This window comes from Doryrhamphus excisus, linkage group LG17 (assembly GCF_037039965.1).
Source record: "Doryrhamphus excisus strain RoL-2023G ecotype Guam linkage group LG17, RoL_Dexc_Guam_v1.1, whole genome shotgun sequence".
Lineage (NCBI taxonomy): Eukaryota > Metazoa > Chordata > Actinopteri > Syngnathiformes > Syngnathidae > Doryrhamphus > Doryrhamphus excisus.
This window is the reverse complement of record NC_136373.1, coordinates 3,914,398-3,931,063: the sequence shown is the minus strand read 5'-3', so window position 1 is coordinate 3,931,063 and position 16,666 is coordinate 3,914,398. Positions and strand designations below refer to the sequence as shown.

Here is a 16,666-nt window from a genome sequence, read left to right as displayed (position 1 = left end):
CCTCTATCTGGTACTTTTACAATCAGTAACTGTTTCATTTGTTCACTTCCTGCTTTCATAATACAGTTTACTTTTACAATCGGTAACTGTTTCATTTGTTCACTTCCTACTTTCCATAATACAGTTTACTTTTACAATCAGTAACTGTTTCATTTGTTCACTTCCTGCTTTCCATAACACAGTTTACTTTTACAATCAGTAACTGTTACATTTGTTCACTTCCTGCTTTCATAATACAGTTTACTTTTACAATCAGTAACTGTTTCATTTGTTCACTTCCTGCTTTCATAATACAGTTTACTTTTACAATCAGTAACTGTTTCATTTGTTCACTTCCTGCTTTCATAATACAGTTTACTTTTACAATCAGTAACTGTTTCATTTGTTCACGTCCTGCTTTCGATAATACAGTTTACTTTTACAATCTGTAACTGTTTCATTTGTTCACTTCCTGCTTTCCATAATACAGTTGAAGGTTTTGTTTTTGTTTTTTTTTAAATAATGTACCCCGTACCGAAGGTAAGTTGCGTACATTGCTGACAAAGTAATGATCTGACAAACTATTTTCGACGTTTTTTTTTTAATAATGTACCGAAGTACGAGGTGATATGACCATACAATGACATAATTACTAAGTGTCAATATCGAGATATATATATAGCACATCATGACTGGCTCAAGACTCTTCATCCTTGTATTTGACAGGTTTTATAAAACCTTTGTGTCTCTGGTTTGGGGTCCGATTCCAGCTTTCCCTCGCATTTTCCATTTCAAGAGCGCCAACTAAGCACAAGCTAGCTAATAAGAATCACAGTGTCAAAGAGATATTTCTACACACATACACACACATACAGTATACACACACTCACGCTGGGTGGATTACTGGATAGTGAGTGCCAAATCTCGTCTCCCCCGCAGTGAAATAATAGAGAGTGATAGTCAGCTCAGGTCATGTGACAGGCGAGTTGATTGGAGCAAAGTGTGAACGCAGCTGTGTGTGTGCGTGTGTGTGTGTGTGTGTGTGTGTGTGTGTCATTCTCATGGCAGAAGGAATGCAGAGAGGAATTCTTGTAATTGTCCAAACTCTGCCCCGACGTTCATCCCACTCAGTCATCCAGAGTCCCCCATCAACACACACAGGCACATAGTCTACAATGGAGTGAAGCATTATTTTTTGTGGACCAGCCCAAACCCCCTATATAGAAAAAATATGGGGGGGGGGGGTTGTGACCTTTAACTAGTGTTTTTGCAGTTGGTTCTTAAAGGGGTGGTCTATTATGGTCATTTTTCAGCCCTTTGTATAGAGTTGTGGACACCGATAGAGCAGCTACACACAATACCCAGCACAGAAAGCTTTCTAGATCTTCCAGAATCTGCACCTATTCCAGCTGTATTCCTTTGATTTCGTACTTCCCGCAAAAAAAAGTCTGTTTTAATTTATTCCATCCACGGCACGCCTCCAGGCATGGCCACTCCGCTGTGGTTGGTCACACTCCCAAGTGCTCTCGAGGACTTCCGGTGTTGTGTTGATAGCTGTATAGGAGTTGATAATAAATGTTGATTTATCTTTTTTAAATGTCCGCTTTTAACAAACAGCCATATATGTGTCAGGCTTCAGCAGTTTGTCGGCAAGTCCAGCTGCATACTGGCTCATGTTTCACAAAACAGAAATGCAGTTGACATATTTATGTCTTATATTTATATATATTATATATATGTTTTATATATTATATATAATATATTTTTTAATAATTTTAAAAAATTTTCTTTTGCTGGTAAGGAATCCTTGAGCTGAGTGGTTAGCACGCAGGCCTCACAGCTCGGAGATTTGAGTTCAATTCCACCCTCTGCCATCTCTGTGTGGAGTTTGCATGTTCCCCCCAGTGCTTGCGTGGGTTTTCTCCGGGTACTCCGGTTTCCTCCCACATTCCAAAAACATGCTACGTTAATTAGCGACTCCAAATTGTCCATAGGTATGAATGTGAGTGTGAATGGTTGTTTGTCTATATGTGCCCTGTGATTGGCTGGCCACCAGTCCAGGGTGTACCCCGCATCTCGCCCAAAGACAGCTGGGATAGCCTCCAGCACCCCTATGACCCTTGTGAGGATAAGCGGTAGAAAATGAATGACTGAATGAATGGTAAGGAATCCAGAACTCCAACAACTTGATCCTTGAGTCTGCTTAGTGAGGAATTGTAAACAAATGTAGCTAACCCTTACACCCTGAAGAAACACTGCTAAAAAAAAGTAAGCCTATATTTTCTTGCACTGCTGATAGAGAATGTGCAAAGGGAGATAAACTGGAGGCAAAAAAGAGGCAGCTGACACTGTTGGAAATGCTGACTAAAAGACATGGCTGTAGGCAACATGATCACTTAACAAAAAATCACAAGGAAGAGGTGGTCACACCAACTCTGTCTGCATTATTTGCACATGCATTCGCGGTGCATTCACAACTAGCATGGAAATTCTGCATGCCATTAATTTTGTACATTTCAAAATTTTATTTGCACAGCACGCAACTCTGCAAGGTTTACACATACTTCACACTTGTTTACAACTTGGTTTGTTTCTTTCGGCTTTTTTCATGATAACGGGATTACCACAGTGGATCTTTTGATCACTTTATATTCCAGATGCCGGTTTCCTCCCACATTCCAAAAACATGCTAGGTTAATTAACGACTCCAAATTGTCCATAGGTATGAGTGTGAATGGTTGTTTGTCTATATGTGCCCTGTGATTGGCTGGCCACCAGTCCAGGGTGTACCCCGCCTCTCGCCCGAAGACAGCTGGGATAGGCTCCAGCGCCCCCCGCGACCCTCTTGAGGAAAAGCAGTAGAAAATGAATGAATGAATATTCCGAATGAATATGCCCTTCTTAACGAATACCAATTACTTGCTTACTCGTGGAAATTCATCCAGAATGCTAACAACTACACCAATTTACTTATCGGGGCGCCATGGGTATACAAAATGGTATACCAAACAAATTCCTTTGTTGGCTTTTGTTGAACAGGCCTGTGCTATCATTTAGCTATCATGCTAGCACTAGCCTGCTAGCATGCTGCTGTTACTGTTCCGAGATGAAATTCACTTAAATTGATGTTCCATGTGTATTTATTCACCCAAGTGACTTAAAGGATAATTACATTTCACACCAATAAAGGCTGCCTTACAGAAAGGAAAACATATTCCTTACAGGTGCTTTAATGGAAATGCAGACCTTTGATGGTGTTAGCAGCTGCTTCTGATCAAACGTTTCACGTTTCTTTATGACATTTAGCGCTTAGTTTTTTTAGTCCCCCAGCTTCCCTGCTTAGAGATGCCCTTGGGGCAGGATTCTCTGTGCCCAGGTGTGTGTGTGTGTGTGTGTGTGTCGAGTTGCAGACACGCCTCCGAGTCCAGCTGTCTCTGATCTGATTTAAATTGATGGAACACTACCCCGGCTGATAAGTAATCCTTTGTGTAGAATCGCGTTCATTAGACACTCTGCTGTAACTTTTATCTGAAAAAGACACAGGTGGACTTAAATTATAGCACACACATGCAGTCACACAGACTCATTGCAAGTTATAGATAGATAGATAGATAGATAGACTGTCTATCTATATCTTTCTTTGTCATTGCACAATAACACAGCAGTGAAATTGCCAACAAAATGTCGTTGCCTGGCTCCTGTATAATAATAGTGTATAATAATAATAATGTGGAGAATAGATGACATCAAATATGAACAATGTACAGCGTACACAGTAATTTGTATAAATAATTTAAATAATTTAGAATAAATAACAATTTAAAGTTTTGGTTGTGCGTGTGGGCAGGTAGAGGGGCTTATTTGGCATTGAGCAGTCTGATGGCCAGGGGGAAGTAGCTATCTCTAAACGCTGTACATTGTTCATATTTGATGTTATTTATTTATTGATAAGAAAGTCTGCCTATGTCTATGTAAACAGTAATTTGTACAAATAATTTAAATTATTTAGAATAAATAATAATAATTTAAAGATTTTCTGCGTGTGCGTGTGGGCAGGTAGAGGGGCTTATTTGGCATTGAGCAGTCAGATGGCCAGGGGGAAGTAGCTGTCTCTAAACGCTGTACATTGTTCATATTTGATGTCATCTATTTATTTATTTATTTATTTTATTTATTTATTGATAAGAAAGTCTGTCTATGTCTGTAAACAGTAATTTGTACAAATTTCAATAATTTAGAATAAATAATAATAATTTAAAGATTTTTGCGTGTGCGTGTGGGCAGGTAGAGGGGCTTATTTGGCATTGAGCAGTCTGATGGCCAGGGGGAAGTAGCTGTCTCTAAACGCTGTACATTGTTCATATTTGATGTCATCTATTTATTTATTTATTTTATTTATTTATTGATAAGAAAGTCTGTCTATGTCTATGTAAACAGTAATTTGTACAAATATTTTCAATAATTTAGAATAAATAATAATAATTTAAAGATTTTCTGCGTGTGCGTGTGGGCAGGTAGAGGGGCTTATTTGGCACTGAGCAGTCTGATGGCCAGGGGGAAGTAGCTGTCGCTAAACGCTGTACATTGTTCATATTTGATGTCATCTATTATTTATTTATTTAGTTATTTATTTATTTAGTTAGTTATTTAGTTATTTAGTGATAAGAAAGTCTGTCTATGTAAACAGTATTTTGTACAAATAATTTAAATAATTTAGAATAAATAATAATAATTTAAAGATTTTTGCATGTGCGTGTGGGCAGGTAGAGGGGCTTATTTGGCATTGAGCAGTCTGATGGCCAGGGGGAAGTAGCTGTCTCTAAACGCTGTACATTGTTCATATTTGATGTCATCTATTTATTTATTTATTTATTTAATAATTTAGTTAGTTATTTAGTTATAAGAAAGTCTGTCTATGTAAACAGTATTTTGTACAAATAATTTAAATAATTTACAATAAATAGTAATAATTTAAAGATTTTTGCATGTGTGTGTGGGCAGGTAGAGGGGCTTATTTGGCATTGAGCAGTCTGATGGCCAGTGGGAAGTAGCTGTCTCTAAAACCTGGTTGTTCTACAGCGGATGCTGCAGAGCCTTCTCCCCGACGCCAGGCGAGAAAACAGTCCATGCTGGGGTTGTGTGGGGTCAGCAGACGCTTGATGGTTTGAATGCTTAAGGCCACCCTTAGCAGTTGACGGTGACAAACTCATATTCTTGTGATGGCGCTCACTTTGTTGTTTGTCTTCAAACTGTGGTGGGACTCTCCACAGAGAGAACGTACACAAGACACATTTACGACCAAACCATCACTCTGGCCTCGAGCTTCTCGTCTGGCTCCAAAAATCAAGAGCAGCATTGTTTGGCTCTGCTCGCCATCAGCTGCTCACATCAAGCATGAAGTTTCCGTTTTAGATTTAGGGACAAGACGCCCAACAGAACATTCTCTTCAAGACTTAGTTGTATCTCTACACTTCTATTCTTGTGTCTATGCTTGTTCTTCGGCTTTTATTATTTAGCACCTGTCGAGCTCGGAACAGGAAGTCCTGTAATGCGATGGAAACGCACGTATGAGCCGGACAGAAGTACAGACTTTGCAGCAAGACTACTGTATGTATGTCAACTAGACTGGACGCACAGTGCTGACATCTGTGAATGCACGCGAGTTAATGTGGAAAGACGTCTGGGCTGAATTACCACTACACCTAATGACTATTTCATGTCAGGAGCAGAGGAAGAGAGGCCAGAAACTCAACACAGGGAGGAATTCTGACTCTTCGCTTGTGCCCTTTTGCCTCTTTGTGCTTTACATCTTCTCACGGCTATTGAGTGAAAAAAAATCCTACAATAATGGAAAAGAACTGCATGCTCCCACACAGCATTGAGCTTAGAACCCAACCTGATCTTTGGGACTTTACCTTACCACTTATTATACAGGAATGACAGATTTGTAGGTTAAATAAAAGTCAAATAAAGTAAAGTAAAGAAACAAAAAAGTGTTTTTATTTTTGAAAAGTACATATAATGCCATTCTGTTTCATTTGCTAAATACAAGGATGAAGAGTCTTGAACCAGTCATGATGTGCTATATATATCACTATATTGACACTTACTATGGTACACATAATGTCATTGTATGGTCATATCACCTCCTACTTCGGTACAGGACAAAAAATTACAAAATTTTTAAATAAAAAAAAAATTTTGTCATATCACCTCGTACTTCGGTACGGGACAAAAAATTACCAAATTTAAAAATAAAAAAAAAATTGTCATATCACCTCGTACTTCGGTACGGGACAAAAAATTACCAAATTTTTAAAATTCAAAAAAAAATTGTCATATCACCTCGTACTTTGGTACGGGGCAAAAAACTACAAAATTTAAAAATTCAAAAAAAAAACCCCCTTAAACTGTATTATGGAAGGCAGGAAGTGAACAAATGTAACAGTTACTGATTGTAAAACTACCAGATGAAGGGGTAGGATTTAATAAGCTTTGCTTCTTCCTACTCCTTTCGGACATGTGGAACTGTGAAATGATTATGGGATGCATTCAAATGTAATCTGATGCATGTTCAAATGAAATAAAACCATTACATTATGTTTTAAAAATGAAATCACTTCTGGCGGTGCGAGGTCGGCCGGTTGATTTTGGTTTCAATGCAGATCCAGTAGCTCTGAAGTTGGTAATCCATAACAAGATGGTGTTTGGAGCTGGTAGGGGATCATGTCTACCAAGATTGCAAACGGAACGCTCGTTGTGTTGCAGTTATAGATTTGCTTGTTTTGATAAATGTGTGATGCTCACCAGTCCAATTCATGGCAGCATTATAAACCAACAAAGCTCTTTACTTTATTCGCCTTTTATTTAACCTACAAATACTATGTCAGATCCTTTTGCCTGACCCGGTACAATACTCACACTTCCTTCTTGCATTTGAGACTCAATAGATTGTCTGTTTATGGCTATTAAACTGTCACCAGGCACACATCAGTGCAATAAAACATCTTCTTTCTTTGTTAAATGTCTACATAAGAAGACCTACATTTGATTGAAGGTTTGATTGAAGTTTAGAAACCAAAGCTTTCGATTTACCAATCACTCTACCAGTAGTCACAAGCTTTGGTTCGTGACCAAAAGAGATCCTGATACTAGTTAGTTTGAGGAGCTTGGTCATCGGTTGCTTAGCCAGTTGAGATGGTCAGTTGTTCTCGAGACCCCAGGGTATACCTACGACACATATCTTCAATATTTCAATAAGGTTTTATGTTTTTTAAGTTTGCAGGAGTAGGTAGTACATGGCTTTGTTTGGGAACCCCTGATGTATATAATATATATACAGTAAACATATGGCCTGTATAAGCAACTATTTGAAGACACCAGCCAATTCTCTTTATTTCCTACATCACAGTTGGTGGTCACATGAAAGACTGCCAATTAAAAACATCTTTTCTACTAGTGCATCTCTTCTGTCAACACTCTTCAGAGGCTTAAAGACTGACATCTAAAGGCCGTGGTGGCGACATTAGGCATGTGTTTGTGGAGAGAGTCGGGAAGGAGATCAACATTATTATAAAATGTAGAAAATAGTTTGTCGGATCATTACTTTGTCAGCAACGTGCAACGTACCTTCGGTACGAGTTACATTATTTAAATAAAAAAAACAAAAAAAAACTTAAAAAATTTAAAAATTAAGAAAAAAACCCTTAAACTGTATTATGGAAAGCAGGAAGTGAACAAATGAAACAGTTACTGATTGTAAAAGTAAACTGTATTATGGAAAGCAGGAAGTGAACAAATAAAACAGTTACTGATTGTAAAATTAAACTGTATTATGGAAAGCAGGAAGTGAACAAATGAAAGTTACTGATTGTAAAAGTACCAGATGGAAGGGTAGGATTTAATAAGCTTTGCTTCGTCCTACTACTTTTGGACATGTGGAACTGTGAACTGATTATGTGATGCATTCAATTGTCATTGTCATGTTCAAATTAAATAAAACCATTACCATTTCCATTACGTACTTTCTCTCAGTTTTTGTAGTGACATTTTCTGGTAGTGGAACAGAGGACTTTTTAAAGGTTCTAAGGAACCAGAACGGAGGATAGAAGATTTGAATCAACTTGACCAGAAAATACTAAAGCAGAAGATCCACTAATGACCGTAATATGGAAACTGGGATTTGGGAATCCAATAGGGCCAACCTGTAATCTTTGTACTTCCATTTCCTGTTTGCTTGATGGGAATTTAGAAGTCAGTATTTGGATCTTTTGTGACTGGTGTGTGGGGTCTGTGTGAGGTCTGAAGTCACGTTTTGCAAAATAATCAATATTTTCAGGAGTGCCCTTTAAAGTTGAAAGAACTTAAGAGTTGTGCTTGATGTCCTGATTTTATGAAACTTCAGCATCACATGATTGACTCTGTGTAGGTTTTTCTTTTTCTTTGGCTTTTGGAAACACTAAAAGGTGGCCACAGATCAGCCTCTTGATGAATTTAATGAAAAGCAGGATGTTTTAACCATTTTTTTATGGTTTAAGTCCCACATCAAGCAACTATTTTATATTTATAACCTAGTCACCAGGAGGATGGATCCATTTCGACATAAGAGCAAGTGTTTCTACACAATATGTCTACTACGTGTCAAATGGCTTTTCCATATAAGAGTGTTCCGTTCTGGGGCTCCAACCTTCCAAATTTTGTATCTGTCCATCTGAAAATGTCATTTGCTAATGGTCGCTATAACTGCTACTGCTTTTAAATACCTCACGTGCTTCCTGTCCTGGAGCTGTCAGGAAGCTTCATCCTCTGTGGAGGAGGACGAGGAGAAGGGGGGGGCTTTAACACACAATAAACTACAGTACCTTGCAAAATTGAGTACACTTTCACATTTCAGCAGGCATTTTATTACATCTTCTCAAGGGACAATACTATAGAAAGTAAACTTGGATATACTTTTGAGTATTTTGTACAATATTTGGGACATTGTTTTCTAGCACTGTCTTAATCCTCTGGAGCATTGAATTGAATTATGCTTCCCAGTGGAGGCAGCGGCCAGGGACACTACCACCACCATGTTTGACTGTAGGGAACATGATTATTTTGCCACTCACTTGTGTTACCATGACAATAACACTTATACTAATACTATTTTATAATTGTTTTACACCACATTGTTCAATGCAGGAGACATTAGTACCAAGTTAAATACTTTTCCTCCAATTTATTTATTCATTCATTTTCTACCGCTTATCCTCACGAGGGTCGCGGGGGTGCTGGAGTCTATCCCAGCTGTCTTCGGGCGAGAGGCGGGGTACACCCTGGTCTGGTGGCCAGCCAATCACAGCAATTTATTTATTCTAGACTTAAAAAGGAAGTGAGAAACAAGTACAAAGAAACCAAAAAAATACCACTTCCACAAGGAATGGGAGGAGAACTTGTTTTCACTATGTCAGATTGAACGTGCTGTACACTGTGAATGGCTGGCAACCAAAAAAAAAACATATCGAGCGATCCAATCCTAGTCAAGATGTCGTCGATCTTGCAAGACTTCCATTCCATATTTAGTGGATTAATCTTAGAAAGTGGAGTATCGCTTTAAGGCACATGTGCTGAATTAAGATGCTAATATAGAAATGTCTTATCTTACAGTGTGATGATGTAGATGCTGGACCAGAGTGCATCATTAGAGGAGTCTGTGTCTACATGGGCGAAGAGCCAGATAACCTCCTCCAGGAATATGTGGTATGTATATGAATCGGTGCTTATGCTCTTCTTTTGTTCTCATTCTTGATCATTGTGCTGAAATTGTTTAGCGATTAAAAAGAATATATATTCTGAGGCTTGGTGGTTAGGTTTGACTTGCATAACGTTTCTTTTCTTACCTTTTGTCTGTTTTGCACAGAGCCTGGATCAGAACACCATCATCAAGACCAATGAAGATATATGTTGGCAAAGAGCATGCCTCAAGTGATATGAAGTGTTGTTCTTGAAGGCATCAAGGTGTTGCAAAAACCTTGATAATGTAGCATTAGCTGTTGCTACGCTGTTTGGATTGTTGTATGCGCTGAACCTCAGCTATGCTACTGACCTCTGCTACACTTTTGAGGTAATCCGAAAGATCTGGATGGAACCGGATGGAAGGAAACTTTCCAACAAAGCACTTGCTGAAAAACAGGCTCCGTCAGGGAACAGGTCAGACTGATTTGACTGCACTTTATTTTTTAATGTTTTGTTTCTCAGTGACAAATCCATAGTACTTTATGCAGAATTTACTTTTAATTTATTTTGTTGTGAATTATTTGGGCTGCATGGCGAATGAGTGGTTAGCGCGCAGACCTCACAGCTAAGAGACCAGGGTTCAATTCCACCCCCGGCCATCTCTGTGTGGAGTTTGCATGTTCTTCCCGTGCATGCGTGGGTTTTCTCCGGGTACTCCGGTTTCCTCCCACATTCCAAAAACATGCTAGGTTAATCAGCAACTCCAAATTGTCCATAGGTATGAATGTGAGTGTGAATGGTTGTTTGTCTATATGTGCCCTGTGATTGGCTGGCCACCAGTCCAGGGTGTACCCCGCCTCTCGCCCAAAGACAGCTGGGATAGGCACCAGCACCGCCCGTGACCCTTGTGAGGATAAGCGGTCGACAATGAATGAATGAAGTAATAATCCATTAAGAAGAATAAAATTTCACATGTTTTTCAGTGTACCGCTTATCCTCACAAAGGTCGTAGGTGTGCTGGAGCCTATCCCAGCTGTCTTGAGGCGAGAGGCGGGGTACACCCTGGACTGGTCGCCAGCCAATCACAGCAATTTGTTTATTCTATACTTAAAAAGGAAGTTTAGAAACAAGGACAAATAAACCAAAAAAATATACCACTTCCACAAGGAATGGGAGAAGTTGTTTTCACTGTCAGATTGAACATGCTGTGCACTGTGAATGGCTGGCGACCAAACCACACACAAAGACATGAGTCTTTAATCCACAATCTAAATGGTTTTCATTTCATTTGTAGAAGCTTCATCTTGTTTCCTGAAATCAGCAAAGAACAATCAAGTTAAGCAGGTAAGCAAGTATTATGTATATACATGGAGGTGTATGTACGTGCATACGTGTGCGTGCATATGTGCACGTATACATGCACATGTGCGTGCGGGTACATACATGTGCATACATGCATGTAGTCTATGTAGTCAAACAGTTAATGTAATTTAACTAGTTAGTACATAGTTAGGATGTAGTTAGTACGTAGTTTAACTACATAATAGTAATGCTAACTAGGTAGTTTAACTATAGTATGTAGTTTAATTACATACTGTAGTTAAACTACGTAACCAACTATGACACATATGCAGTTTGTATGTGGTTAAACTACGAAGTGTGGAGTTAAACTACATGCAAACTACGGACTGCGTAGTTTAACTACATACAAACTACGGACTGTGTAGTTAACTACACACAAACTACATACTGGTAGTTTAACTACATACAAACTACGGACTGCGTAGTTTAACTACATACAAACTACGCATGCGTAGTTTAACTACATACAAACTACATACTGTGTAGTTTAACTACATACAAACTACGTACTGGGTAGTTTAACTACATACAAACTACGTACTGGGTAGTTTAACTGCGCACAAACTACAAGGTGTGTAGTTTAACTACATATAAACTACGCACTGCGTAGTTTAACCACGAACAAACTACGAACTGCATAGTTTAACTACACACAAACTACAAGGTGTGTAGTTTAACTACACACAAACTACGCACTGCGTAGTTTAACTACATACAAACTACGCACTGCGTAGTTTAACTACATACAAACTACGCACTGCGTAGTTTAACTACATACAAACTACGTACTGGGTAGTTTAACTACACACAAACTACAAGGTGTGTAGTTTAACTACATACAAACTACATACTGGATAGTTTAACTACACACAAACTACAAGGTGTGTAGTTTAACTACATACAAACTACGACTGCGTAGTTTAACTACATATAAACTACGCACTGCGTAGTTTAACTACATACAAACTACACACTGCGTAGTTTAACTACATACAAACTACGCACTGCATAGTTTAACTACATACAAACTACGTACTGGGTAGTTTAACTACATACAAACTACGCACTGGGTAGTTTAACTACACACAAACTACAAGGTGTGTAGTTTAACTACATATAAACTATGCACTGCGTAGTTTAACCACGAACAAACTACGAACTGCATAGTTTAACCACGAACAAACTACGAACTGCGTAGTTTAACTACACATAAACTACAAGGTGTGTAGTTTAACTACATACAAACTACGCACTGCGTAGTTTAACTACACACAAACTACGCACTGGGTAGTTTAACTACATACAAACTACGCACTGCGTAGTTTAACTACATACAAACTACGCACTGCGTAGTTTAACTACATACAAACTACGCACTGCGTAGTTTAACTACACGCAAACTACGCACTGCGTAGTTTAACCACGAACAAACTACGAACTGCGTAGTTTAACCACGAACAAACTACAAGGTGTGTAGTTTAACTACATACAAACTACGAACTGGGTAGTTTAACTACATACAAACTACAAGGTGTGTAGTTTAACTACATACAAACTACGCACTGGGTAGTTTAACTACACACAAACTACAAGGTGTGTAGTTTAACTACATATAAACTACGCACTGCGTAGTTTAACCACGAACAAACTACGAACTGCATAGTTTAACCACGAACAAACTACGAACTGCGTAGTTTAACTACACATAAACTACAAGGTGTGTAGTTTAACTACATACAAACTACGCACTGCGTAGTTTAACTACACACAAACTACGCACTGGGTAGTTTAACTACACGCAAACTACGCACTGCGTAGTTTAACTACACGCAAACTACGCACTGCGTAGTTTAACCACGAACAAACTACGAACTGCGTAGTTTAACCACGAACAAACTACAAGGTGTGTAGTTTAACTACATACAAACTACGAATTGGGTAGTTTAACTACATACAAACTACAAGGTGTGTAGTTTAACTACATACAAACTATGAACTGGGTAGTTTAACTACATGCAAACTACGCACTGTGTAGTTTAACTACATACAAACTACGGACTGGGTAGGTTAACTACACACAAACTACGCACTGCGTAGTTTAACTACATACAAACTACGCACTGCGTAGTTTAACTACGCACAAACTACGCACTGGGTAGTTTAACTACATACAAACTACGCACTGCGTAGTTTAACCATGAACAAACTACGAACTGCGTAGTTTAACTACATACAAACTACGTACTGGGTAGTTTAACTACATACAAACTGCGCACTGCGTAGTTTAACTACATACTGCGTAGTTTAACTACATACAAACTACGCACTGCGTAGTTTAACTACGCACAAACTACGCACTGGGTAGTTTAACTACATACAAACTACGCACTGCGTAGTTTAACCATGAACAAACTACGAACTGTGTAGTTTAACTACATAAACTACAGACTGTGTAGTTTAACTACATACAAACTACGCGGCGTGTAGTTTAACTACACGCAAACTACATGGTGTGAAGTTTAACTACATGCAAACTACGCGGCTTGTGGTTTAACTACATACAAGCTACATGGTGTGTAGTTTAACCACATACAAACTACATGCTGGGTAGTTTAACTACATACAAACTACATGCTGGGTAGTTTAACTACATACAAACTACATGCAAACTACATGGTGTGTAGTTAAACTACATACAAACTACATACTGTGGAGTTTAACTATGTGGCTAGTAGTTTAACTACATGCAAACTACATGGTGTGAAGTTTCACTGCATACAAACTACACACTGTAGTTTAACTACATGCAAACTATGTGGTGTGAAGTTTCACTGCATACAAACTACACACTGCAGTTTAACTACGTATCATGAAGTTTAACTACACGCAAACTACGTGGTGTGTGTTAAACTACATACAAACTACATACTGTGGAGTTTAACTACGTGGCGTGTAGTTTAACTAGGTAGTTTAACTACCACAGTCAGCTGGGATAGGCTCCAGCATAGTATAAAAGCTGTACACTGATTTAACTATAACCAATGTTATTTTCTATAGTATTAGTATTGGTCATTGAGTAGCTACACTATGATAAAAATGTAACAACCATTAAAGTGTCCGTGTTCTTTGTCTGCATGTCTGTATCACCACAGAGTGAGGCACACCCATCCCCATGTTGTGCGAGCTGGAGGCTCTCTGAAGGTGAACCCCAAAGGATTCTGTGTGTCCTTTCATGTCTGCACATGAGCACAGTACGCATATTGCTGTAAAAAACGACGACACCCGGTACAGTTCCTAGAGCGCTCAAAACTTTAAGACAAAGTATATGTTTTTAAAATAAAAAACAACAGTTTTGATGATGGGGGGGTTGAAAAGATGACAAAAAGGATAGATGTAGCTTTCATCCAAAGAGAGGGAATGCCAAATTAGCAATGTGGCATGATACCCCCACTCTTCCTCCCTTCTCCTGGGACACATGAGTCAATTAGCCTGCCTGGAGGAGCTGCCAAGAGCCTGGAAAAGGGAGGAAGGGATGATGGAGGGGGTGGGAGGAGGCTGGTGGTAACGATAGTGGTCTCGGTGATAGCCAAGGCCAAGGACATCAGCGGGGAAAAGAGCTATATTTAAAGTGATATATAGTTCATTAGTCTAATGTAGTGTACCCCCAATTGAATGTGGACGGATATACAAAATTTGCGTCTTTTAGAAGTTGGACAAAAATGATGAACTATATAAAAAAAATAATAAAAGTGCAAAAGGGTCCATAAAGTACCATCAGTACAGTACAATAGCAGTAATATAGCAGTAACTATTTGTTACACACACATAGTTAACATTAGGAAACATCACACTAATGTAAATAACAGGACTAGCATGAAAATGACCAGAGAATTTCACCTTTTTATCAGAGCCTTTAATTAATGCATAACACCCAGGCTATAATTACAGTATTTATACAAGACATTGTACTCATTCCATGTACTTTCAATTGTTACTGACATACTTTGGCGATTTTTTCTAGTGTTTCTGGTGTTTGTATTCTCATTTGGGCGTACTGCAGATTCAGGGTGCACTAGTGTGTTCCTGTGTGTGTGTCATGGCTGCAGGTGACTTGAGTGACAGGTTCGAGGGGGCCAAAAAGGGGGGGTGGTTGGTAGTAAGGGGAAAATGGGAGGATATGCAGGCAGAAGCGCGTCTCATCTTATCTGACAAGCACACTGCAGAACAGCAAAATCCCCTGCATAAGCCCCCAGGAGCTTTCCTCTGGGACATCATGCATGTGTGTGTGTGTGTGTGTGTGTCTAAAACATATACGGGTGCTTGCTTGTGTGTGTACATTAAGTGTGTGTGTGCATGCATGACAGCGATGGTGAGAATCTCGTTACTGTGAGAGTAGCTTCCTATAATCTTCCTCAAATTCAATGCTGCATCAACGTTCAAGGTGATAGGACAGGACAGGACAGGCCCCCTCCCCTCACACACACACACAACAACAAAAACAATGGATGTACCTGAACCTTCCTAAGAATAAATTCAGAAGGACAAGGCAAGCAAGGCCATTTCAGACGATTTTGGCATATCTTTCAAGGCACGCAGAATATTGTGTTCTTGAGCTATATAAACACGGAACTTAGAACGTAGAAAGAAACCGAGAACCGACAAAACCAAACACCTACCTCTTTTTTGCAACTTGCTTCTAATGCACTTTTCTGGTCAAAAAACACGGGAAACCTCACACACACTCAACAGGGGCCCCAGAAGCATCCAAAAATGGCATAAAATGCCAGAGTTTGAAGGCGGTGATTTCTGAAAAAAAACGTAAGGGGTTAGTATGTCGTTTTTTTGTCATTTTTTTCAACTTGCTTCTAATGCACTTTTCTGATCAAAAAACACGGGAAACCTCACACACTCAACAGGGGCCCCAGAAGAATACAAAAATGGCATAAAATGCCAGAGTGTAAGGGCGGTGATTTTTGACAAAAACGTGAGGGGTTGGTGTGTCGTTTTTTGTCATTTTTTTTCAGCTTGCTTCTAATGCACTTTTCTGGTCAAAAAACACTGGAAACTTCACACACACTCAACAGGGGCCCCAAAAGCATCCAAAAATGGAAGAAAATGCCAGAGTTTGAAAGTGGTGATTTTTGACAAAAAGAAACGTAAGGGGTTAGTTGTCGTTTTTTGTTGTTTTCTTCAACTTCCTTCTAATGCTCTTTTCTGGTCAAAAAAACACGGGAAACCTCTCACACACTCAACAGGGGCCCCAGAAGCATCCAAAAATGGAAGAAAATGCCAGAGTTTGAAAGTGGTGATTTTTGACAAAAAACTTAAGGGGTTAGTATGTCGTTTTTTGTCATATTTTTCAACTTGCTTCAAATGCACTTTTCTGGTCAAAAAACACTGGAAACTTCACACACACTCAACAGGGGCCCCAAAAGCATCCAAAAATGGAAGAAAATGCCAGAGTTTGAAAGTGGTGATTTTTGACAAAAAGAAACGTAAGGGGTTAGTTGTCGTTTTTTGTTGTTTTCTTCAACTTCCTTCTAATGCTCTTTTCTGGTCAAAAAAACACTGGAAACCTCACACACACTCAACAGGGGCCCCAGAAGCA

At 39.0% G+C, this 16,666-nt stretch overlaps 2 protein-coding genes across 2 annotated transcripts in view; one reads left to right on the top strand and one right to left on the bottom strand.

Annotated features, from left to right (window-relative positions):
* Positions 1-16,666, bottom strand: part of sema3b (sema domain, immunoglobulin domain (Ig), short basic domain, secreted, (semaphorin) 3B) — a 63,016-nt gene that overhangs the window by 39,590 nt on the left and 6,760 nt on the right. Inside the window, exon 2 of the mRNA XM_078797696.1 lies at positions 15,735-15,864. The gene's annotated coding sequence lies outside the window, so the exon portion shown is untranslated. The remainder of the gene's footprint in view (positions 1-15,734; positions 15,865-16,666) is intronic.
* LOC144901923 (uncharacterized) overlaps positions 9,926-16,666 on the top strand; it is a 49,972-nt gene continuing 43,231 nt past the window's right edge. The window contains exons 1-3 of the mRNA XM_078797702.1: positions 9,926-10,170; positions 10,991-11,040; positions 14,211-14,259. Of these exons, the coding sequence (XP_078653828.1) occupies positions 10,113-10,170; positions 10,991-11,040; positions 14,211-14,259 (157 nt within the window). The 5' untranslated portion in view covers positions 9,926-10,112. The remainder of the gene's footprint in view (positions 10,171-10,990; positions 11,041-14,210; positions 14,260-16,666) is intronic.